Source organism: Esox lucius, chromosome 17, assembly GCF_011004845.1.
Source record: "Esox lucius isolate fEsoLuc1 chromosome 17, fEsoLuc1.pri, whole genome shotgun sequence".
Classification (NCBI taxonomy): Eukaryota; Metazoa; Chordata; class Actinopteri; order Esociformes; family Esocidae; genus Esox; species Esox lucius.
In genome coordinates, this window is record NC_047585.1 from 22,562,420 (window position 1) to 22,585,671 (window position 23,252).

Consider the following 23,252-nt stretch of genomic DNA (forward strand, 5'->3'; position numbering starts at 1 on the left):
ATGCCCAGACAGATGAAGGTAAGGACCAGAATGAGGGGGGAAAAGAGGGAGGACTAGAAGGAGGGGGAGGAGGGGAGGAGTAGAAGCTGGGGGAGGGGCAGGACTAGAAGAAGTGGGAGGAGGGGCAGGACTAGAAGAAGGGGGAGGAGGGGCAGGACTAGAAGAAGGGGGAGGAGGGGCAGGACAAGGAGGGTGAGTTGAGGGAGGAGATATAGGAGTGAGCGCTGGTTTGTTGATATCCCATTCGATTATCTGCCCAAGGATAAAATATTTAAATCTTCAGGTGCACTGTTGTCAAGCATAGACAGCCAAAGACAAAGCTGTTAAACATTGTGATGCGTTAAACTAGATGAATGATAAAATAAGAATAAAATGGTCTAGCCATTTCAAGAATATATGACTGTTTCTGTTTTGAGCATGATAATGCTTTGTTTTGTAAAACAATACTATTAAATAATAGGTTATTGCTGTTGGGGTGACCTATGCCCTATAGGAGGGGGATGCATTTTGTTTTATCATTGATAGTTTTCTCAGGAGAGCTATATTAGGATGTTGACCAGCTTTAAGACAGAGGGGGCGAGGCCTGGACTTCTTGCTGCAATGTCATTGGTCCATGCCGTGAGCTAAAATGCCTCTTCCTAGGGCAGGTAAAACGACAGTGAGACTGACATCAGGCACTGCAGAAAAAGGATCCTTATTACTTCATTTCTCCTCTAGAGCAAATGCGCTGAAACCTTTGGGAGATATCATCTTTACATTTTGTTTGCCATGATCTTAAATGAGTCAATAATTATGCTAAAATTAAATCAGATCTTTTATCTTTTGATGTAACTAGGTATAATTGTGTTATGACTGTTGTTTAATGCTTGGAATTTGTGTTGTTTTGATTTCAGGTGTGGATAAAACAAATTCCAAGAACAAAATTTGAAATGTCAATCTCCAGTAAAGGTGAGTTAGAATTGAGAGGTACTACCTTGATGTAAAATGAAAGTATGCCGAGATCCAGACCTTCAACCCTTTGATTACTAGTTTTGACATTAAAAGCTCATAACTTTGCCTAACATCGCTGAAGTAAAAAAATGAAAATGTTTGAGGTACCAGATTTTATACAAAACAATGTAAAAGTGGGCTACATGTCTAGGAGGCTAAGGCATTCACCAGGGCCTGGAACACACTGGAGGAATGGAAGGGAACAGGAGCAGGTCCCATCTTGCACAGAGATAGACTGGCACACCCTTTACACTCATACAATATACAGAGAGATAAAATGAACTGGCTCCTGCACCCTAAATAAGTATGTCGTTCTTCTCTTGGCTGTATTTTGTTTGTGTCTTCTGATCCATTTTCACTCATTTGGGATATGTTTCCTCATAGGCGTCCTAGAAGTGCTTGGGGCAAAGGAAAAGACCCCCAGCCTACAGGAGTTATCCATGCATTCTATCCTTCATTCCACCGGAGTCTGTGTCATAATCCAATCAGATTTCAGTGGTGTGAAGAATAAGAAACATGGGGTTTATCATCAAACAAACAACATTTGGATATTTGGGCTCTCAGCTATGGACACACATTAGAAACATAACTGAACTTGAATTATTATGTATGGCCCTGTACTGGATAAGTTGTCTTATTGCAGTTTTGTACTGAAAATAGTTTTGTGCTGCAGACATACTGTATTGATACCGATACTACATTAAAATACTGTACATAATTTTAATATGTCAAATACATACTAAAACCCATGTTTTATATAGTTCTGTAAAGAATCAAAGACTGACAGAGATGTGTAAATATGAATAAGTATTTCCTTCCTACAGAAGATTGAATCAATATTTGTTGGACTTTTTAATCATGTATAATCACAAGTTATCATTCAAACACCCTTTAAGATGCCCCTTGATTTGTACCCTTTCACTGAGTGATTGCTTTTCTGAGGCAGAATACAGCTACATGAAATGCAACTACAGAAAATACCACTGCAAATGAATTAGTCGAAATCTATCTTAAACATTTAGTCTGCATTATTTGAACACCATCCCCCACACATCAGATACTTCTATTTAGAAACTGAACGCATAGTATCTTTCTTGTTCCAATGGTTTTCCCTTGACACATGAGTCTCTCAGTGGAAATTAGATACCTTCATTAGCAATAGGACATTAAGTCATTTGACAGTTATAGTGGGCTGTTAGTCATCCGGTTCTATTTCTTCTACGCAATTAAAATGAAGGAGTATAGCGTATTAACAAACAAAATGATACCAGGACAAAACTGGAATGATTTATATCATGGCCATTTTACCAATTGGGCCGTGTGACAAAAAAAACTCTCACACTGCTTTGATGCTTCTATTTTATTTTCCAGGCACATTTGTTTTGCAAATCATCTTCCAGATCCATAAATCTAAGTTTGCCACAATAATTAAAACAGCTCAAATAAAACGTCATGCCCCAAAGATTATTAAACAGACAAATATTTCATCATTGCACAGTTCTCCTAGAAACTGTACGATACCCTCGCAATACATTTTACAATGTACAGCAACATTTTAACTCAACACGCTTTCCACTTCAAACTCTGACGGCAGCATCATTTATTCAACATCACCATTCATCGTCTTTGCCACCATATATTTGACCCCTAACTCACACTGTAGAGAGTGTTGTGGCGTTGTCCTCAACCGGCCTCTTCTGCCCCTCACACCTCAGTCTGCTGCTCACCTTCCTGTTAGTAGCTATTATCAGGAAGGGGCTGATCGCCGAAAACAGCGACGAGAAGAATATTCGAAGGTCTGAGATCAGAGGGGAGTTTAAGGTCTGCCTGACGGTGAGGGTGTACACCCACAGTCCGTTATCCACTCCATAGAGGACCACATACAGGGTCACCAAAGCCACCACGGCCTTGGCGGCCCGCTGCTCTGCCCCGCCGCCGGCCCTGGAGCTGCTCCGGATGCCCTGTACCTGCTGGCTGTGGCGGTACAGGAACACCAGGATGAGCATGCTGCTGGCAGTCATCAGAGCCATGGGCACCACGTCCCTGCCCACCGACACGGCCCCGTTGAACTCCATGGACTGCACGGAAGGGAAGCGAATGTAGCAGAACCGCACGTTGACACTGTTCTGACTGAGGCTGGAGTCATTCCGGTAGCCCACGGAGTAGGAAATGGCTGCCGAGCTCATGGAGGCGGTGATGACCCAGAGGGTGAAGAAGACCACATGTAGGTGACGAGCCACAAGGACACGGAAGGAGGCCCAGCGGGAGCCGGGAGGAGAGATGCTCAGGCACTGGTAGGTACTCAGTACAAAGGTTAGCCAGATGGAGAGGGAACGAGACATACGGTACACAAAGATAACCCCCTGGCAGGTCTTGTCCCCGAAAACATTGGCCAGGCGGAAGGTAGCAAGGGTTTCAAGAGGGCAGCGCACCCCCACCACCACCAGGTTAGCACAGACCAGGTGCAGCACAATGGCGTCAGCAGCAGCCAGCCGTGGTTGGTGGTAAAGTGACAGGAAAAATGCCACGATGACAGCACTGTTTCCTGGGACACCAACCACTGTGAGGGACAAATACAGCATTCCACGGATAACTTCCTCTGACTCCATGACTGCAGGGATGAATTATAGGGAAAAAAAGTAGAGAATATAAGTATCTGTCCATACTCTGAAGACGCTCAGAAGGACATTCCTGGCGTTCATTGTCTTACCTGAGAGGGGTTGTGATGTCGGAGTCTGTGGAGCAAGAGCCTGTTTGTAAAACCAGACCAAAGTCCCTGTGACTAGTGGGTTTTCTCAGGTTCTTATACTCCTGGAGGGGTTCTGTAGGGAGTGATCTACATGGTTCACTGACCAGCATCTCCTCTTCCATCGCCTTCCAATTAGCTTAGATCAATCCAGATGACTGCATCTGTACCAGCTGTGGCTGTAACCTACGATCAAGGCCAAGGAAAGTCAGTCAGAGTGACACCAAATAAAGGGAAGTATCTAAATGTAAAAGAGTTACGCATATAAACAGTTGTTTAATGCTCGCTGTAATCCCAGCAAGGCCCATTACTTCAATACTCATACAATGGGCTTACTGATAAATATCTATGGTTTTTCAGAATTTCTTGCTACTATGGACTTCTGAAAGGTGTGTGGGCAGAAAATGAATTCTTAAACCGGAGAATTTTTTAGATATAACTGTTAGTTAATTGCCTTTACCTGGTGATCTAGGTGTCAGTTCGATTTCTTGTAGACATGAGACAGGGCAGAGAACATTACAGGGTTGGAGCTGGACAGGCACGGGTGGCCTGGCTGAACCTGTGCTCACTGGAACTGTTTTTCACACCTGACATCGTGGGTCAAAGAAGATATTTGTTACTTCAGCCCTCCAATCCAGTGGTTTTCAAACCTTTTCAGGAGACCCACTTTTTCAAAATGTCAAACCATTACAACCCAGATGACCCAAAACAAAAAGACGTCCTTAAAATCTACATCATTCCTATTATTATATTTGTTATTAGTATTATATTTCTATTATTATTAATATACCACCTTTTTGTTTTCACAATATGCATTATTTATATGCTCTGTAATAACAGAATTTTTGCAGTATATACTGTGTTATTAGTACCATCAGACCTATTTCTTAATAATAATAACAGTGGGATATTAACTTAACAGTCATCAACATCACCATGCTCATTTGCGCCAAATATTCCCTTTTGACTACTCAGCAGGCGCAATTCACTTAGAAGATTACAACGTGACTGAAGCATCTGCTTTGTTGTGCTATTATAGTCCAGTCAGGTATGAAGGATCTGAGTCTATTTTTGTTCCTTATGTTTATCTGTAAGAGAGGAAAATCCCACTTTGCATTCATATGTAGCTGTAAAAAGCAAAAGCAACAGAATGCTTGCTTTACTTAGCACTGGATATTCTGATGAGATGAGGTTCCAGAACTTGATGCATTTGTGTTGTGTTCTCAGTGATGACACAGCTGACTCTCCTTATACCACACACATAGGGCGTCCTTCCTGGTTTGTGTTGGAGCACCTCAAAAAACATATAAAAGTTTTTTTTTTTTTATCTTCCTCGTCCCAAATTTGAATTTGCTGTTCAATTTAGCAAGACCTGATTTGGGTACTCTCTGGCAACAAATTGATGAAATGATTGTAGTTATATGTTGTATTTATGTAAAATATAAATAAATAAATGAAAGAGGTTGGAAAACCTCAGGGACTTTCCCATGTGTTTAAATGTAAACAGTGCAGTGCGGACATGAACAGTGTGATCAACACGCTGGTTGTTTTGTTTGATGTAGTAGATATAGTGTAGTTTGTATATTTCCTCGTGTGGCTGTGAAGGTGTATTGTAGATTTAACTTTCATTTTAATGTTTAGATAATCCCAGGGGGAAAAACTATACACGTTTGGTTTCACAATGACATTTTTATCTCCCACAACTCACTTTTGGGTCCAGAGCCAGACTTTGAAGAACACAGCGTGGCATCTATAAGGGAATTGCAGAAACAGTATGTTCATGACTAGGTAGTCTTAGAGCTTTCAAACAATTCAATATGGAGTGTTTATATGAAAAAGACATTATACCAAATTTACATTGAAGATCAAAAAATGTATAATATAAACAGGAAAAACCACACCTTGCTCAGTGTGTTGGAGTGGAAAGAGTGGTTATGTAGGAAGTCCAAAAACCGAATATTTAAAATAAAATGTAATTGGGAAGCAACTCAAAACATCCGATTAAGGCACCGAAATAATTCTACTATCTCAAGCAACAGCACTTGTGACAAAACCGCACAGAGGAATTGTTCTGATAAAATACAATACAATTATTTTCAGATTATCTTCCTTCTGCTTTCCTGAATTGCCTAGTCCCTGTACATTTCTTAAAAGCCTAATTCATATTGATATGTGCCCACCTGATTTAACTTGACATACATTGTGTACTTGTGTATATGGCTAAACCTCGGTCAGCTTCAAAGAGGGTACCTCAAGGTTTGATTCTCAGGCTGACTTTTCTCTCTGAAAAATGAAATCTGTGCCAAAGTTATTGGTAATGCCAAGCTCAGTGAGTCTGTAATGTGAAATCAGGTGGAACGTGTTATGTGACATACAAGTCTTGCAATCATTTCATAAGTGCTAATCATTTGGGAAACTCAAAACTCAAATTCAAGAATCCACAGATCAAGTCAAGACCACAACACTAGAGACCCAGACCCAAACCCTGGAGTCCCAGACCAAAACCAAAACTCTGAAGGCCCTAGACCAAGACCATTACACAGGAGACCCAGACCCAAACTCTGGAGATCCAGACCCAGGCCCTGGAGACCCAAACCAAGACCATAACACAGAAGACCCAGACCCAAACCCTGGAGACCCAGACCCAAACCATGGAGACCCAAACCAAGATCATAACACAGGAGAACCAGATCCAAACCCTGGAGACCCAGACCCAAACCTTGGAGACCCAAACCAAGACCATAACACAGGAGACCCAGACCCAAACCCTGGAGACCCAGACCCAAACCCTGGAGACCCAAACCAAGACCATAACACAGGAGACCCAGACCCAAACCCTGGAGACCCGACTCAAACCTTGGAGACCCAAACCAAGACCATAACACAGGAGACCCAGACCCAAACCCTGGAGACCCAGACCCAAACCCTGGAGACCCAAACCAAGACCATAACACAGGAGACCCAGACCCAAACCCTGGAGACCCGACTCAAACCTTGGAGACCCAAACCAAGACCATAACACAGGAGACCCAGACCCAAACCCTGGAGACCCAGACCCAAACCCTGGAGACCCGACTCAAACCTTGGAGACACAGACCAAGACCCGGCAGGTCAAGACCATGACAAGACCAAGACCAGTTTGAACCCCAAAAAACAAGTCCCATACCTAGACCCACGACTGTCCAATGTTTCCCGAACAATATGAGAGAATGATTATAAAGAAATACATTATTTTATTTTGTATACCACAATATTTGGTTTTCATAAAGCACATGTTAGAAAATTACATTCAAAGCAAATCCCTTATGTAAAAGACCATGAGGTTATTTAACTATTTACTATTAAAAATTGTATTTATGATTGCAATGCCAGTTCAAAAACACAAAATAAAATCAGGTATAGCATTTAACTCTGCAATTTGACAGAGATGGAGTCAAGATCATAACACTGCAGACCCAGACCCAAAACCTGGAGACCCAGATCCAGACCATCTATGTGGACTCGAGACCTAGACCGCAAAATCGATACTCCATCTCTGCTAGTATCTCCACATGCTCCAGAATTTAGTAAGAAATGTAAGTATTCTTGATCAGAGGCCACGGTTAAGGACTGAGAACAATATTACAGTGCCCCCCTCTGGAAGATGATGGGACTGACAGGAATTTGTCATTTAAAGGTGTCTGATGTAGAAGATTGTGTACTATTGTCACCCAAACCAAAGATAGGATTTCATGGATAACTGAGATGATAGTAAATCTACTTATAGATTATAAACATATAACACCATACTGTACATCCAGCCGGAAATGGGAGGTTTAAAAGAAAATAGTTTGTTATTCAAAAAAGTCATAGACTGCATCGTAAAGTGAAAATAGTAGATTTTGGAGATTTTCAACAACCTGTCTTTTTTATTTTTGCAACAACCTCTTAGAAGCATTACAATATATTATAAATCAATAAATATCAATAAAAAGTAACTACACTCTTCTGACCTTTGGCAGAAACATTAAAACCTCTGTTTACTAATGTGGAATACATGATAGAATCCCTAGAGAAGAACATGAATGAGCTTGCTCTCTAATTAGTCCTGAACTCATGTAAACATACTGATACACACAAGGGGAAATAACACCACCTGATATTGTTTATCTTGAAGTAGTTCATCAAAAGAAATGTAAATGTCACCATAGCCCTTTTCAAGGATGCTTCAGCCAAAGTTGACTTTCCTCCAAGTTGGACTTAGTCCAGGGATGGTGCAGTCTAATATATTTTGGTATGTCTTAGTTACAGCGAAACAACAATCCTAAAATAATTAATTCATATTTTGAGAATGGAGCAACACTGTTACAAATGAACACTGGATGCACCCCCCCATACTGTAGTGTAAAATAGCTTTGCTGAAATAGGATCATTTTTGATGATTATTGTAGGTTAATACATCAGTGTGAAGTGAATGCATCAGAACAGTAGATTTCTCTCCCTGTGCTCCCAATTAAACCAAACATACGTTATTACTAGATAAGTACCTGTGCTGTTATGTGCCTGGGGGACAGACTCATAGGACAGAGGGAACGGAGATGAGCAGTGCAAGGGGCCAGCTGTTCATCTAAATCACTTCCATTACATTCATCAAGCTGCTTTTACAACAACAATAACAAAAACCTCTGTTGGGGGATAGGGTGCAGTGATACCAAATTCTACCCCACATGACTATTTCTATATTTTTTTATATTTGAGGTTCAAATAACATACGGTCATTACAGCAATTAATAATGCTACCAACTGATAAGAATAACCTGTAGTTGTTACTTTTAATTGAATATTGTAGGGAGTCATCCATGTTGATGAGGGATGGGGTGAGTGTTCTAATGTTGGTCATTGATAATCCCCGGGGAATAATATGCTATATATTGAAATTGCAGGGGTAGTTAACCACACTGACTACCCAGTAATTGCAGGTAAGAATTTGTTTTCAGCAATGATTGTCCAATAATTTAGAGTGCAATAGGAACAACAAAGTCGGTTGGTTTGTACATTTGTACGTTTTGAATTTACATTCTCTCTGTGCCTGTTCTTCAGCAAGTTACCCAAATCAGGTATTATGCTGGATCTGTGTGTTACCATCAAAGGGGTGTCCTTCCTGCTGCAAACAGGGTTAGGGATCCTGGGTAACACCCTGGTGCTGCTGGCGTATACCCGGGTGGTCTGGTCTGAGCGCCACCTTCAGCCTGTAGACATGATTCTCTGTCACCTAGCCTTTGTGGACCTGATGCTCCTCCTCACCCGCTGTGTTCCCCAGACCATGACAGTGTTTGGCCTGCGTGACCTGCTGAATGACCCGGGCTGCAAGGTCGTCATCTACTCCTACCGCATCTTCCGAGCCCTGTCAGTGTGCCTCACCAGCATGCTCAGCGTGTTCCAGGCAGTGACCATCGCCCCTACAGGGGGGCCCCACTTATCCAGGCTTAAGGTCTGGCTTCCCGGCCTCATCAGGCCCACCTTCGCTGGACTGTGGCTTCTCAACATGGCTGTGTGCATTGCTGCCCCGTTTTTCTCTGTCGCCCCACGCAACGGCACCGTGCCCGCCTTCACACTTAACCTGGGCTTTTGCCATGTGGATTTCAGGGACAGTCTGTCCTACAAGGTCAACGGGGTGGCTGTCTCTACACGGGACTTTGCCTTTGTTGGGCTCATGCTGTGGTCCAGCAGCTACATCCTTCTCCTCCTCCACCGCCACAGCCGCCAGGTGAGAAGCATCCGACGATCATCCCAAAGCGGAGGAGCTGAGACCAGGGCAGCCAAGATAGTGGTCATCCTGGTGGTGTTGTATGCTGTTTTCTTCGGTATAGATAATGTCATATGGATTTACATGTTGACGGTACCTATGGTGTCTCCAGTGGTGACTGACATGAGGGTTTTCTTCTCTTCCTGCTATGCGTCTCTCAGCCCCTTCTTCATCATCAGCTCCAATAAGAAAGTCAAGAATAAGCTGTTGTGTGCTACAGCCGTCCATGAGCAGCCCTCAGTCAACACCCAGGACTCCTGTGACAAAATCTAATTTTAACCAAGCTCTGGGTTTCCTGGTCATATTATACATTATAGATGGTCTTCTTGTGGTTATTTTCTGCAAGATCGTATGCCAATTAACCGACTTGCTAGTTAGGATCTTATATTAATTTCTGTAATTGACATCCAGCTATCACTGAACGTTCTGAAAACAAGTTTGTTTCAGGTTAGTTATTTTCCATACAATCTTTCCACTCTTATGTAGGACAGTTTATTTGGAACATTCTGTGTATATTTAAAGAACTTAAAAAAAAGCCTTTTCTTGGTAATTTATTATAACAGAATGGTTACTAAAAATATGTACATGCTCACCTTTAATAAAACATGTGGCAATGTTCATGGAACGTTCTCTATTTTGAAATTAGAAAAATATCTAAGAATGTTATTGGATACTTTTTAGGTAGGCTGCCTGCACCCACTTATGGGAACGATCTGATCAGAATGAGTTCTTGTTTCTAATGATCACTTTGCATAGACATAAATAGATTGCCATGCTAGCTCAATGGTAGTGAAGTAGATTGAATGGATAGACAACAGAGAATCATATGGTTGAATGTCAAGTGATGCTGTGTCACAATAAACATGTAATGTGCTTGATTTGTAATGCCTAAAGAAATGAATTGCTTAGTGTCCTATATAGTTGTGCTTGAACAATAAATGAACAAATAAACAGTGACCCCAAAATCATTCAGCCAGGTCAATCTTAAAAATTCAGTTAATGTTTTTTGGAATGCATTGAAAATCTATATTGACCTATACTCATAGGCCATATTAGTAGGTACAGCTTCTCATTAATTAAAATAACCAGAGCTCATGTGGCTGCAACTCAACATATAAATAATACAGATATGGTCAAGAGGTTAGTTGTTGTACGGCCAAAAATTGGAATGAGAAAGACTGGTGACTAAAGCCACTTTGACCCTGGCATAGATGCCAGAGGTGGTGACAGCATCTCAGAAACAGATGACCTCCTGGGATTTTCATGTCTCTTGAGTGTTCAAAGAATGGTGCTATATACAAAAAACATCTAATGAGTGGCAGTTCTGTGGGCAAAAACATTGTGTTTTTCAACGTTCTGAAAACAGAAGTGAACATTTAAGTTGTTTATTTTATAGATTACAGGAAGGTTGTCAGAACGTTTTACTATGATTCCGAATTGAAATTACACTCACAGGCCACTTAATTACACCTATCTGTTACGGGTAGAACACCGTTTTACATCCGCTTCAAGATTTGACATGTTGTGTGGTAATTGGAGTATTTGTTGCTTTTTTGACTGGTTGAACGATTCTGGCAGATCCCACATTCAAATTTATAGGCAGCAAACATGGCTTCTAAAATGGAACTACAGTCGTTCCAATAACCTCCAACCAGATGTCCTAGCTGGGGGAATGCGGTTTGAAACTTCATTATTATAATGGACCAGACGAATCTGTGAGGATTAACATACTTTACCACAATTAAGGGGGAAAAAATAAAATCTATTTGTATTCAAATGATTTATGTGTTGCAATTAAATGTTCATTGTTTTCTATCAATTGATTTTTTTCTCTACCTTTGGCTTTGGAATGGGATGGAATTACTGGGCCACGCGCGCAGCTCGCCGCCACTGACTGCACAGATTTGACAGTTCCGAAAAATGTAAATAAACAAGCAGGCTCTCGATTAACCCGGAAAAAGGAAGTGCAAGGAGCTGAAATAGTTGTGTCGGTGTGCATTCGTCGGACAAACTCGCTTTGAAATATAATTGATACAGAAGTTTGAAAGCCGTTGAAATAATCATTACCAAAAAAAGATAAATTGCTCTTAAATCATGGTATTTACCGCAGCATTCGAGATGCTGCAAGCTGGCTAGTTACCTTCTCGAACCGTTGTATACCGACTAGCTAGCTTGTGAGTGTTGCAACTATTTAGTGTACTCGTTTTTAGCTAAATGTGTCGCGGATCCGTTTAACTAATTTGAATGGTGGCCAGATTAAGTTCAAACGTGTTTTGGAGTTGAAGTGTTGCCTACTTTGCTTGAATGGTGTTGACGAAGCAGCGCTAGCTAATGTTAGTTTCCAATAAGACTTCACTGCGCCATCCCACTTTCATACTACTAGTGATAACTGCCCCTTGATGATGGTTCTACTGACTAATCTTTATATTTCTGGGAATTATCTTTAGTGTTTCACCCGAATACAGCTGAACATTTGTATCATCTATCTACAAACGCTTTGTCCTTTGGGGTAAGTCTACGTCTGCTTTTTCCCTGTAACTTCATGTTCTAAGTTAGGGATTTTCATAACTTCTAATTACCCGTGCGATATCACTTCAACGATACTCGAAGCTTTGAAGTTTGAACATTTGAAATACATTTATAGCCCGAGTTTCCCCGTTGTGACACTTCTCTACTGACCAAAATGTGAAAACGATCAGTTTTCTCTACGGATTTATAATAGATACACATGTCTATTATGATTCATACTTTACCCCAGTTCCCAATCCAACACTTCCCACTTGCTACTACTTTCACTTTCGTATTCAAAAAGCTATAAAAAATATACAAATGTTTACTTCAACTTGGTTCGATCATTCCATTTAATTTCTACAAGCCACAACATACCATATGTAATTTTTCTAAAACAGTTTCAGTGGTGAAGCATGACATTACCATTCCTGTGGAAAACAAATATTTGAAAAAAAGATGAAACACTTATTAGGGGAAGCGCAAATGTATTAACCTTATATTATTAAAACAATTTACACAATTATGAGCAGTTTGCTAACTTTAAATGAACTGCATTTTAGCAAATTCAACGGTGTAATTATCAATGATAAACTAAATTGCTGTACTGTCCTGAATTATGACTAATCAATCAATAGATTACAGAGTTCCCAAATAAAATTGAAGGCAACAAGGATGTTTCATGTCAGGAGTCTGCTGAATATCTGGATAAGAGCAACTCCACTTTCAGCATGGTCATTAGCCACTTTCATAACACAAAATGTCTCTCTGGCCTACTTGAAGTCCTCTAAAATCAATCAGTAAAATGTATTTTATAAAACCCTTTTTACATCAGTAGTTGTCACAAAGAGATTTTACAGATACTTAATCTAAAACCCCAAAGAGCAAGCAACAACAGAGTTGATACAGTGTCTAGGAAAAAACTCCCTAGTAAGGTTGAAATTTAGGAAGAAACCTAGAATGGAACCAGACTGAGGGGTTTGGGTTCTTGTCCAGGGGCTCTTGTCCTCCTATGGTTAAACTCTTGTTCTTCCAACATGTTGACATACTGTACAGCTCCGTGGTGTAGTGTTTAACGACACAGCCTTTCATGTGGGCGACCCGTATTTGAATCTCAAGATGGCAACATGTTCTTAATTAGATACTTCCCTAAAGTGGTGAACACAGATGGACCCAGAGTACTTTTACTTTGTTCTTTTTAAAGCTCTGGCTACTTGCTACCTGTTCTAACTACTTAATCTCTGGTCACAAATGGGTCATGTTCAGTCTCCACTGTCCTTTTTAATCAAAATGTCTGACATACTAGTTCCTTTAAAAAACAACCCCACTGATTTCAAGAGCCTGATGTATCCCAGTCCTGTTTCCCTGTCCCTCACTAAACTCATCACCCTCAAAAAGGACTGCATTTCCTTCTCACTGGACGCAATTGCTCCCCCCAAAACTCTGGTCTTTCCCATCACTGCTCCCTGATTGCTACACCATTTGAAAACCATTGCAAGGTCTTCTGCTTTCTATGTACAACAATTGGACAGTGACACTTTTTGGAGGGCCTCGTATTCCAGATTAACAAAGTATTTATGTTTAGTACATGGTCACATATCAATTATTGTCTGATGTCTGACAGATAACAACAACAAATGCTAATTTGTCTTCTGTGCTGATGAGATTAACGTGTTGTATTTCTGTTTAGAAGCCAGGGCCTTAACATATAAAGTTACATGCTGTACAATGAGACTGTTAGCTACAGTTTGCCTAGCTGTATTCATTTTATGCTATGGCGTGAATATGTGGGAACGCCCATTTTACCCCACAGTGATTTGTTTCTGCTTTTATAGCTGATGTTCTCCTATTTGTTCTGTTGTGGCACCAGCCTGGATTGCTGCCAGATGGTTAATGTGTCACTGTAAAATGACCTGACACGCAGTCTTCACAATCAACAGACAATGGCGAGAATAGCATGGTATCAAGAGAAGGTAAGACATACTAGACTGTCAGTGGAACCAGGGACTGAATTCTGTCACATGAGGTGATACAAACGGGCGTGTTTTCATGTGTCAACAGATTGGTGCCTATGACCAGCAGGTCTGGGAGAAATCTCTAGAGCAAGCTGAACTTAATGTAAGTTGACAGCATTTGGTATACATGCGTGTAGTGTCTAGTATGAGTAGCATCTGTCACTAAGGTTACTGTCACCACTACAGGGTATTGACAGTAAGCCAAAGAAGTCTGGTCACATCAAGCCAGACCTCATTGATGTTGACTTAGTAAGAGGTGAGTGTCCATCCACGACATGGTGTTGTACAATGTCAGGCTCATTTTCACAGTGTTAATTGGACTCTTTCCTTTTCCAGGCTCAACATTCAGCAAGGCCAAGCCAGATAGTCCATGGACAGCACTGACCCGAAAGGGTCTGGTCCGAGTGCTCCTCTTCCCATTCTTCTTCCAGTGGTGGATCCAGGTGACCTCAAAGTCCATCTCCACTTGTATCCTAGTGCTCTACTTGATGCAAGGTAAACGTTCATCTCAGCTATGTATGTTTGGAAATGGGTCAGAGTCTCACTGTGTCCTGTTAAAAATCCCTTCAATATACTGTTTATAGAACTAAAGTAAATGTCCATTACTAACTCAATAATGCATAGACTAACCGGTTTGGGCCATCTGGTTCTTTTTGCAGTGGCAGCAGCAGTGTTGTATGTGGAGGTTCCTGCAGCCAGTGCTAGTGAGCTGTTCGGGCCCATGTGTCTGATGTTGTTACTGGGGACAGTCCACTGCCAAATAGTGTCCACGGAGTCCAACCGGAGCCCTTCAGCCAGCCCTGGCAGCAGCAGCCCTGCACGCAGGAGGAGGTAGGGCTCCTAACCGCCAGTAACACGCGCATGCTACTCACACACCACACTCTGAAGGAGGAGCATTTTGTATTTCCTCAATTAGTTAATGGCTGTCATCTGGGTCCTCCTGCTAATTAAAGTGTTTCCATTTGTTTAAATGGAGGACTGTGTTCAATGTGTAAAAAATATTCAATAAAATAAAGTGGGGGGGGGGGGGGGAGAAAGAAAAAGAGCAGTTTAGACCACCATCTCTGTCTTGTCAGAGTGAGCGTGTCGGCCAACTGTCTAACACACTTGCAAACTGCTCTCACATTGGGTAAAATGTTACCTAGTTTCTCTCTCTGTTATTCAGGCCAAGGAAGGGTAGAGGACTGAAGAGAACAGAGGGACATGGGAATGAAAGGGACATTGAGCCTTGGCAGCTGGAAGAAGTCCAGAGACTGTACAGATCAGAAGAAAGAAGGGTAATGCCATTAAAACACACCTTAAGGCTGCTATTGCTAAGATATGTAATGGCAAAAATTAAAACACAAAGCTGACCGGACTCTTTGGTCTTTTAAAAACCTGCTGTACATTATTGTGTATTATAAGTAGTGTGTGGGATTTCTTTTTAAACTCTGGCTTACAGTATAATTATGTTCCAAACATAAGGTTAAAGAAGTTAGAAATCTTTTCGGGTTTTAGAAATCTTCTTGGTTTTTTCTCAACATTGTGAATGATTAGCATGGTACTGGTGTCATTCTGGACCTTGAAACAGTGACTAGGGTGTCTACCTAAATATACAGCAATTGTTCTTTTTTCTGTGATTGGTGTTTTGGCTACCTAAGTGTTTTTTATTCTTCTGCTTATTGTGATGTTGTTTAAGACCAGTCAAACAAAGTCAGGCTTTGGAGCCTCTGATGAGCTTTCTAGTGATGAAGAGGTGGAAGCTAAACTGCCCAAAGGTGTAGCTGGACCTACACCTGCATCTATCCTCAGGAAGAGACACCTTCATTCCTTCTCAGGCCCCTCACCTGCTCAGGTAAATCTTAAGATACAGTGGGGTAGATCCTCAGGAACCATCTCTAAAACTGTTGGTTTAAACCATTAATCTTAAGCGTCCAGCTGCTTGATTTTTCTCTTAGGCCAAACTGTTATAATTACTCAAAATGCTAGGGCTGAGATAGGTTGAGTCATTATTTTGTTAAAGGATATATATTGCCTTTGGAAGTATTCAGAGCCCTTAATTTATCACATTTTGTGGTTTTGTAGACTTAAGTTTAAAATTGATTTCATATACACTACCTTTAAAAGGTTTGGGGTCATTTAGAAATGTCCTGGTTTTCGAAAGAAAAGCAATTTTTTGTCCATTAAAATAACATCAGATTGATTCGAAATACACTGTAGATATTGTTAATGTTCTAGATTGACTTTTGAAGCTGGAAAATACAGATTTTTAATTGACTGATTTTCAACAGAATATCTACAGTATCTCACAAAAGTGAGTACACCCCTCACATTTTTGTAAATATTTGATTATATCTGTTCATGTGACAACACTGAAGAAATGACACTTTGCTACAATGTAAAGTAATCAGTGTACAGCTTGTGTAACTTTGCAGTCCCCTCAAAATACGCTGCCATTAATGTCTAAACCGCTAGCAACAAGTGAGTACACCTTTAAGTGAAAATGTTAAAATTGGGCCCAAAGTGTCAATATTTTGTGTGGCCACCATTATTTTCCAGCACTGCCTTAACCCTCTTGGGCATGGAGTTCCCCAGAGCTTCACAGGTTGCCACTGGAGTCTTCTTCCACTCCTCCATGACGACATCACGGTGCTGGTAGATGTTAGAGACCTTGCGCTCCTCCACCTTCCATTTGAGGATGCCCCACAGATGCTCAATAGGGTTTAGGTCTGGAGACATGCTTGGTCAGTCCATCACCTTTACCCTCATCTTCTTTAGCAAGGCTAGTAGTCATCTTGGAGGTGTGTTTGGAATCGTTATCATGTTGGAATACTGCCCTGCGGCCCAGTCTCCGAAGGGAGGGGATCATGCTCTGCTTCAGTATGTCACAGTACATGTTAGCATTCATGGTTCCCTCAATGAACTGTAGCTCCTTAGTGCCGGCAGCCCCAGACCATGACACTTCCACCACCATGCTTGACTGTAGGCAAAACACACGTCTTTGTACTCCTCACCTGGTTGCTGCCACACACGCTTGACACCATCTGAACCAAATATGTTTATCTTGGTTTCATCAGACCAAAGGACATGGTTTCAGTAATCCATGTCCTTAGTCTGCTTGTCTTCAGCAAACTGTTTGCGGGCTTTCTTCTGCATCATCTTTAGAAGAGGCTTCCTTCTGGGATGACAGCCATGCAGACCAATTTGATGCAGTATGATCTGAGCACTAACAGGCTGACCCCCCCACCCCTTCAACCTCTGCAGCAATGCTGGCAGCACTCATACGTCTATTTCCCAAAGACAACCTCTGGATATGACGCTGAGCACGTGACTCAACTTCTTTGGTCGACGATGGCGAGGCCTGTTCTGAGTGGAACCTGTCCTGTTAAACCGCTGTATGGTCTTGGCCACCGTGCTGCAGCTCAGTTTCAGGGTCTTGGCAATCTTCTTATAGCCTAGGCCATCTTTATGTAGAGCAACAATTCTTTTTTTCAGATCCTCAGAGACTTCTTTGCCATGAGGTGCCATGTTGAAATTCCATTGACCAGTATGAGGGAGTGTGAGAGCGATGACACCAAATTTAACATACCTGCTCCCCATTCACACCTGAGACCTAACACTAACGAGTCACATGACACCAGGGAGGGAAAATGGCTAATTGGGCCCAATTAGGGGTGTACTCACTTTTGTTGCCAGCGGTATAGACATTAATGGCTGTGTGTTGAGTTATTTTGAGGGGACAGCAACTGTACACTGTTATAGAAGCTGTACACTCACTACTTTACATTGTAGCAAAGTGTAATTTCCTCCAGTGTTGACACATGAAAAGATATAATCAAATATTTGCAAAATTGTGAGGGGTGTACTCATTTCTGTGAGATACTGTACATAGGCGTACAGAGGCCCATTCACAGCAACCATCAGTCCTATGTTTCAATGGCACACTGTGTTTGCTAACCCAAGTTTATAATTTTAAGAGGCTAATTGATCAAAATAAACCCTTCTCCAATTATGTTAGCACAGCTGCAAACTGTTGTGCTGATTAAAGAAGCAATACAACTGAGCTTTTTTAGAATAGTTGAGTATCTGGAGCATCAGCAATTGTGGATTTGATTACTGGCACAAAATGCCCAGAAACAAAGAACTTTCTTCTGAAACTCGTCAGTCAATTCTTGTTCTGATAAATTAAGACTATTCTTTATTTCAAAAAGCCATATCTCAGACTGGCCAATAAAAAGAATGATTAAGATGGGCAAAAGAACACAGACACTGGACAGAGGAAGACTGATAAAACGTTGAGGTGTTCGGATCACAAAGAAGAGCATTTCTGAGATGCAGTCCAAATTAGAAGGTTATGGATGAGTGTTTAATGGGATCTAAAAGGGATCTTGAAGAAGGAAGGCTATCACTCCATTTTACAACACCATGCCCTGTGGACGGCACCTGATTGAAGCCAGTTTCCCCCTACAATAGGACAATGACCCAAAGCACAGCTTCAAATTATGCAATAACTATTTAGGGAAGAAGCAGTCAGCTTGACCATATGGTATGTAAGAAGTGCCCATTAAGCCAATCTAACTTATGGGAGGGGCTTCAGGAAGCATGGGGTGAAATCTCTTCAGATTACCTCAACAAATTGACAACTAGAAAGTCAACGGTCTGCAAGGCTGTAATTGCTATAGTGTATGTTGAAGTCTGAGTGAAAGGGGTCCATGTAGTTTGACCAATTGCATCATTTCCTCAGGATGACAGTGGTGGAGGTGCCATGGATGCTAAGGTGAAACGTTGTGATGTGGAACGCCTGAGGCAAGCCTCTGATACAGATGACACAATGTGGGAGGAGCTTCTTCAGGAGCCTGACTCTGCCTCCACTGGTAGCAGTGACAGCGAGGAGGAGGGGCGGTACTGCCCAGGCCTGACCCTTCCCCCATCCGCCACCCTCAGCAGTGATGATGAGAACCTACAGCAGGTGTGTCCATCAACGGAGGCACATTTACGCAGTCACCTAAAATGTAGCTCCAAAAAGCTTTAGTGTATCAGATCGGCAGCTCATTCTCTCAACAGGGCCAGCTGTCGTGGCTTCAGGCATGCCACCCATCCAGAGACCGGGTCAGTGCCATCATCTGGGAGCAGGGCGAATGCAAGAAAGCAGACATGTCAGTACTGGAGATCAGTGGAATCATCCTCACACGGGTACACCTCCTATGAGCGCACACAGCCAAACGCCTTTTTAATACAGTTAACACACACTCAATACACTCAATACAGATTGAAGGCTGTTCTGTTCTCATTCAGTGCTGTTCTGCAATTAGTGGTGTTCAGCAATGATTTGACTAGACTGGGGCTCTGACTGTTTCTAGTAACACTATCAGGGCTATGTACTGTGTGCTCCATACCTGTGTCCTCCTAACAGAGGTCATGTGTCCTGTGTAAGGTGAAGGTGGTGGAGCAGGGCATGGGTTACCTAGCCCTGGGAGGGCTGGTCACAGCCACACTGTCACTTCTCCCCTTTGGCTTCCGGCTGGCTCAGCGGCTGGACGTGACCCGCCTGAGCGCCCTGACTGCAGCAGACCTAGCTGTCATGGCTGTGGGGCAGCCTGACGCCCACACGTACGCTTTCTTCTTCATCACCACCGTGGAGAGGGTCTGCCTCACGGGGCTCTTCTTCTTCATGGTGTGTGTGGCGGAGAGGACCTACAAACAGGTCAGCAATTTAGTCCTACTAATCTGTTGTGGAGATACTACTGTCAAACTAAGTGTAAATGGTGTGGCTGACATTTTCATAGTTCTCATTCAACAGCGGCTTGTTTTCGCTAAATTCTTCAACCATATCACATCAGCACGAAAGGCCAAGATGTCAGAAATCCCCCATTTTAGGCTGAAGAAAGTGCAGAACATAAAGATGTGGCTGTCGCTCCGCTCCTTCCTCAAGGTTTGAGTTGCTCTCACTTCTCTTATGCCTTTTTCTAGTTTTACTTCTTATGGCTTTGGCCACTAGGGGAATGAAGGTCTTGGCCTCAGTGACATTTGTGTTTCCTGTTCATCACAGAGACGTGGCCCCCAGCGTTCCGTTGACGTCATCGTCTCCTCCATCTTCCTACTGGCCCTTTCCATTGCCGTCATCTTGTGTACACAGGTCAGAAGTATCCTCAAAAGATTGTATGTAATCAGTTAAATGTTCAGGATTTCAGGAAACACCATGATATACTGTTAAGATCATGATTTTAATTCTTACAAAGTCTAATTAAGGGGTATGTCATTTGAATTGTATACCTGGATTGTTTTCATCATGTACTATCCATTGATTGCATTAAGAGAGACCCATTTCTGTATCCTGATCAAAGTTATTTTCTATCCTGTTAATGAATTATCCTGATCAACTGTAAGAAATTAATGTGTGCTGGTCTAGCCTACATTGACTGAAATGATAAAGGGTGTAATCTTGAGTATACTGTAATTGATATCTTGTTACTAGTAAATGTTCTCCTGGATATCAAGAGATACTTGTGAAGTAAGATCAAGAGTTTAGTTTTGGGTGAAACTAATTGAATAAATATAAATGTGGGAGTGCCGGTTTCTTTGTTTAATTGTTGGAGTAAACAAAGGAAGATGGCAATAGAATTTGGCACTAATCTTCCTATGTTTTCACACCTTTTTAAAAAAGAATCAACATTTTGGTCAAGAGTATATAAAGCCCCTTGTAGCCATAAGACTTACACTAACTGCAGGACGGGTTGCTCTGTCCTCTGATTCTGACGTGCAGTTGACTTGCTCCTGTGCAACCGAATAAATCATTATAACCAACTGCTATTTAAGTTTGAGGACTTCTGATTGTAAATCGTAATACTGAGAGGAATTTGTTGAGTTTCAACAATACCATCCCTTAGTAAAGAACAGCGGTTGTACAGTGTGCTGTGGTTGTGCTCCAGCTTGTAGAAACGTAGTACATTTAAGTAGTTTTCTGTAACTCCCAGCTCCTGAACAGTCACCACACATTCCTGGACTCTGAGACTAATTGGGAGTTAATGGTGTGGGGCTCCGCCCTCATCGTCTTCCTTCTCCGCCTGGCCACTCTGGGCTCCGAGACCAACTGTAAATACAGCAATGTATCAGTTCTGCTGACTGAACAGGTGAGGCGCCCTGCAACACACAACACACTTAAAACACACACTTTTGTATTTTTTTAATGAGTCTGACTTTTCCCCCCAGATCAACTTGTATCTTAAGATGGAGAAGAAGCCCAACAAGAAAGAAAATTTAAATATAGTCAACAATGTTCTGAAACTTGCAACAAAATTAATGAAAGTAAGCATGGCTCAATTTAGCTGTGTCATGACGGTCAAATGTTTTTGTCTGGCAGCATAATCTGCATTTTTAAAGCATCAATGACTCACACTAACCTTTTCACAGGAGCTCGACACCCCCTTTCGACTCCTGGGTTTGACTGTGAACCCTCTTATCTACAACATCACACGTGTGGTCATCCTGTCTGCCGTCTCCGCTGTGGTTAGCGACCTGCTCGGCTTCAACATCCGAGTGAGTGGACACCGTTCTCTCATACCACTTCTCATGTTCTCCATACAGTGATTGTTCACCTCTGTCAGTTGTGTTCCTGCTGGTTAATGTATTGTTTTGAATGTGCCCTCCTTGTCTCTCCTACAGTTGTGGAAGATCAAGCCTTAATGTGAATGTGCTAAACCACAACCTGTTGGACACTGTAGACTGCCAACACCTAGCATCCACAGCTGGCCATCTGTGCAAAGTGTGCCAACCTACTGAGTATGATTGCCTCTGCATCAAACCTACTGAGTGATTCCCTCTGCATCACAGTGCCTTCCCAGGAACATTCAACGTTCCTCCTACAATGTGATTGTACACAAGCATGAGTTCTTGACAATCAGTAATTCATACATTGTTGGCGACATAATCATTGTGGCCTGAACCCATCTGCTGCAGCTTTTCTAGTAACCCTGTGCCTGTATCTGCATTGGCCATGGATCTGACCACTTTCTGGCTCTCACATGGTGAAACAGTAGCCAATGGGTGCCTTCGGAACAATGAGAAATTTGCCGAACATTTGAATGTGATCTGCTTCAAGATATGAAGAAAGGGTAGTATAGCTTAGGAAAAAAAGAATGAACAAATGTATTAAAAGATTTGACATTCCACAGTGGTTTGACGTTTAGACTTTCAAATGTAGCTGTTTGTCAGTTTAGAAAACTTTAACATTTAAAATTGATAGGTCTTCAAAAGGGTTCCTGAACTAAATTGATTGCTTATTTTTTAAATAGGATATATTTAACTCTAAACCTATGTTGTGATATTTAAGTAGAATTGAATAGAGCTTCTCTGGCTTTATTTCGGGTTTGTCATGTCATGCTGCATTCGTAACGTAAGTGGGGAAATGTATTTGAATGGCACTTACTAGTCGGTAACTGGTCTATCATCTTTGAGCTCCGGGCGTATCCACATGCTGACTTCTGACATCTACTTAGGAAATCTAGATAACAGCATTTTTCTGCAACAAGATGTAACAACAAAACCTTTATAAAAAGCAATCTATAAAACTATTTTGTTTACAAGCATGACGTCTGTTTATTACATGTTATGCTTGGCAACTTGTAGGCCATTGGCCGATCTACATTTGTTTAAAGCAACAGGGACATGCCCACCTGCCATGTGGTTACAGATAATAGGGCCTTTTTGGACTGGATGTCGCCCTGAAGGTTTCAACCAGTTTCATACATTCCTTAAGGATTTTAGTCTATGCAGATTCGGGATAATCTAGTATTCCCTGCAGGTTTTTCGGCCACTGTTTTTCCAATATTCAATCTACCGGTTTTGGTGATCATGTGCCTACTGTAGCTTAATTCTCCAGTTCTTATCTGACAGGAGTGGAACCCGGAATGGTCTTCTATTGCTGTAGCCCAACCACTGCAAGATGTAACATGTTGTTCGTTCAGAGATGCCGTTCTGCACAGCACTTTTATAAAGAGTGTTTTTTTGAGTATTTGTGGCCTTTTTGTCAGCTTTTACGAGTCTGACCATTCTCCTCTGACCTCTCTCATTAACAAGGTGTTTTTTCACCCACAGAACTGCCACTAATTGGATGTTTTATGTCCATTGAACCATTCCCTTTAAATTTGACACCCATCATGGCACTAACCATAGTCAAAGTCTCTTAGATCATGTATGTTCCCCATTCTAATAAACCTCTAGATTACGACAT

The 23,252-nt window shown here is 41.8% G+C and overlaps 3 protein-coding genes across 10 annotated transcripts; 2 read left to right on the plus strand and 1 right to left on the minus strand.

Annotated features, from left to right (window-relative positions):
- Nucleotides 1-1,524: 1,524 nt before the first annotated feature.
- LOC105017280 (olfactory receptor class A-like protein 1) lies at nucleotides 1,525-11,376 on the minus strand. 3 transcript variants are annotated; one of them, XM_034287454.1, is made up of 4 exons: nucleotides 11,358-11,376; nucleotides 5,445-5,486; nucleotides 4,197-4,323; nucleotides 1,525-3,922 (listed from the first exon to the last, which is right to left on the minus strand). In XM_034287454.1, the coding sequence occupies exon 4, from the start codon at nucleotides 3,597-3,599 to the stop codon at nucleotides 2,643-2,645; it is 957 nt and encodes a 318-aa protein (XP_034143345.1). In that variant the 5' UTR covers nucleotides 3,600-3,922; nucleotides 4,197-4,323; nucleotides 5,445-5,486; nucleotides 11,358-11,376; the 3' UTR covers nucleotides 1,525-2,642. The 3 variants fall into 3 exon arrangements, with proteins under 3 accessions (XP_034143345.1, XP_010880040.2, XP_019910919.2); XM_010881738.4 differs by lacking the exons at nucleotides 5,445-5,486; nucleotides 11,358-11,376 and having other exon boundaries at nucleotides 1,525-3,601; nucleotides 3,701-3,922; nucleotides 4,197-4,444; XM_020055360.3 differs by lacking the exons at nucleotides 5,445-5,486; nucleotides 11,358-11,376 and having other exon boundaries at nucleotides 4,197-4,444.
- LOC105017281 (olfactory receptor class A-like protein 1) lies at nucleotides 8,838-9,794 on the plus strand. The gene has a single exon (XM_010881739.2). The coding sequence runs from the start codon at nucleotides 8,838-8,840 to the stop codon at nucleotides 9,792-9,794; it is 957 nt and encodes a 318-aa protein (XP_010880041.2).
- A 102-nt stretch (nucleotides 11,377-11,478) lies between the features above and the next one.
- phtf1 (putative homeodomain transcription factor 1) lies at nucleotides 11,479-22,608 on the plus strand. Of its 6 annotated transcripts, none has more exons than XM_010881743.3 (18): nucleotides 11,479-11,854; nucleotides 11,969-12,030; nucleotides 13,865-14,002; nucleotides 14,091-14,147; nucleotides 14,231-14,300; nucleotides 14,381-14,539; nucleotides 14,704-14,875; nucleotides 15,210-15,321; nucleotides 15,723-15,878; nucleotides 18,768-18,992; nucleotides 19,088-19,216; nucleotides 19,458-19,727; nucleotides 19,824-19,955; nucleotides 20,073-20,159; nucleotides 20,998-21,153; nucleotides 21,233-21,328; nucleotides 21,434-21,559; nucleotides 21,686-22,608. In XM_010881743.3, exons 3-18 carry the CDS (start codon nucleotides 13,973-13,975, stop codon nucleotides 21,704-21,706), a joined length of 1,998 nt encoding a protein of 665 aa, XP_010880045.1. In that variant the 5' UTR covers nucleotides 11,479-11,854; nucleotides 11,969-12,030; nucleotides 13,865-13,972; the 3' UTR covers nucleotides 21,707-22,608. The 6 variants fall into 6 exon arrangements, with proteins under 6 accessions (XP_010880045.1, XP_010880044.1, XP_019910911.1 ...); XM_010881742.3 differs by having other exon boundaries at nucleotides 13,900-14,002; XM_020055352.2 differs by having other exon boundaries at nucleotides 11,479-11,695.
- Nucleotides 22,609-23,252: the final 644 nt, after the last annotated feature.

Coding starts and splice junctions, on each gene's coding strand:
- LOC105017280 (XM_034287454.1), bottom strand. CDS start 3,599: ATGGAGTCAGAGGAAGTTATCCGTGGAATGCTGTATTTGTCCCTCACA.
- LOC105017281 (XM_010881739.2), top strand. CDS start 8,838: ATGCTGGATCTGTGTGTTACCATCAAAGGGGTGTCCTTCCTGCTGCAA.
- phtf1 (XM_010881740.3), top strand. CDS start 13,973: ATGGCGAGAATAGCATGGTATCAAGAGAAG. Junction 14,301..14,380: donor TGATGTTGACTTAGTAAGAG/GTGAGTGTCCAT, acceptor TTCCTTTTCCAG/GCTCAACATTCAGCAAGGCC. Junction 21,154..21,232: donor CAGTTCTGCTGACTGAACAG/GTGAGGCGCCCT, acceptor TTTTCCCCCCAG/ATCAACTTGTATCTTAAGAT.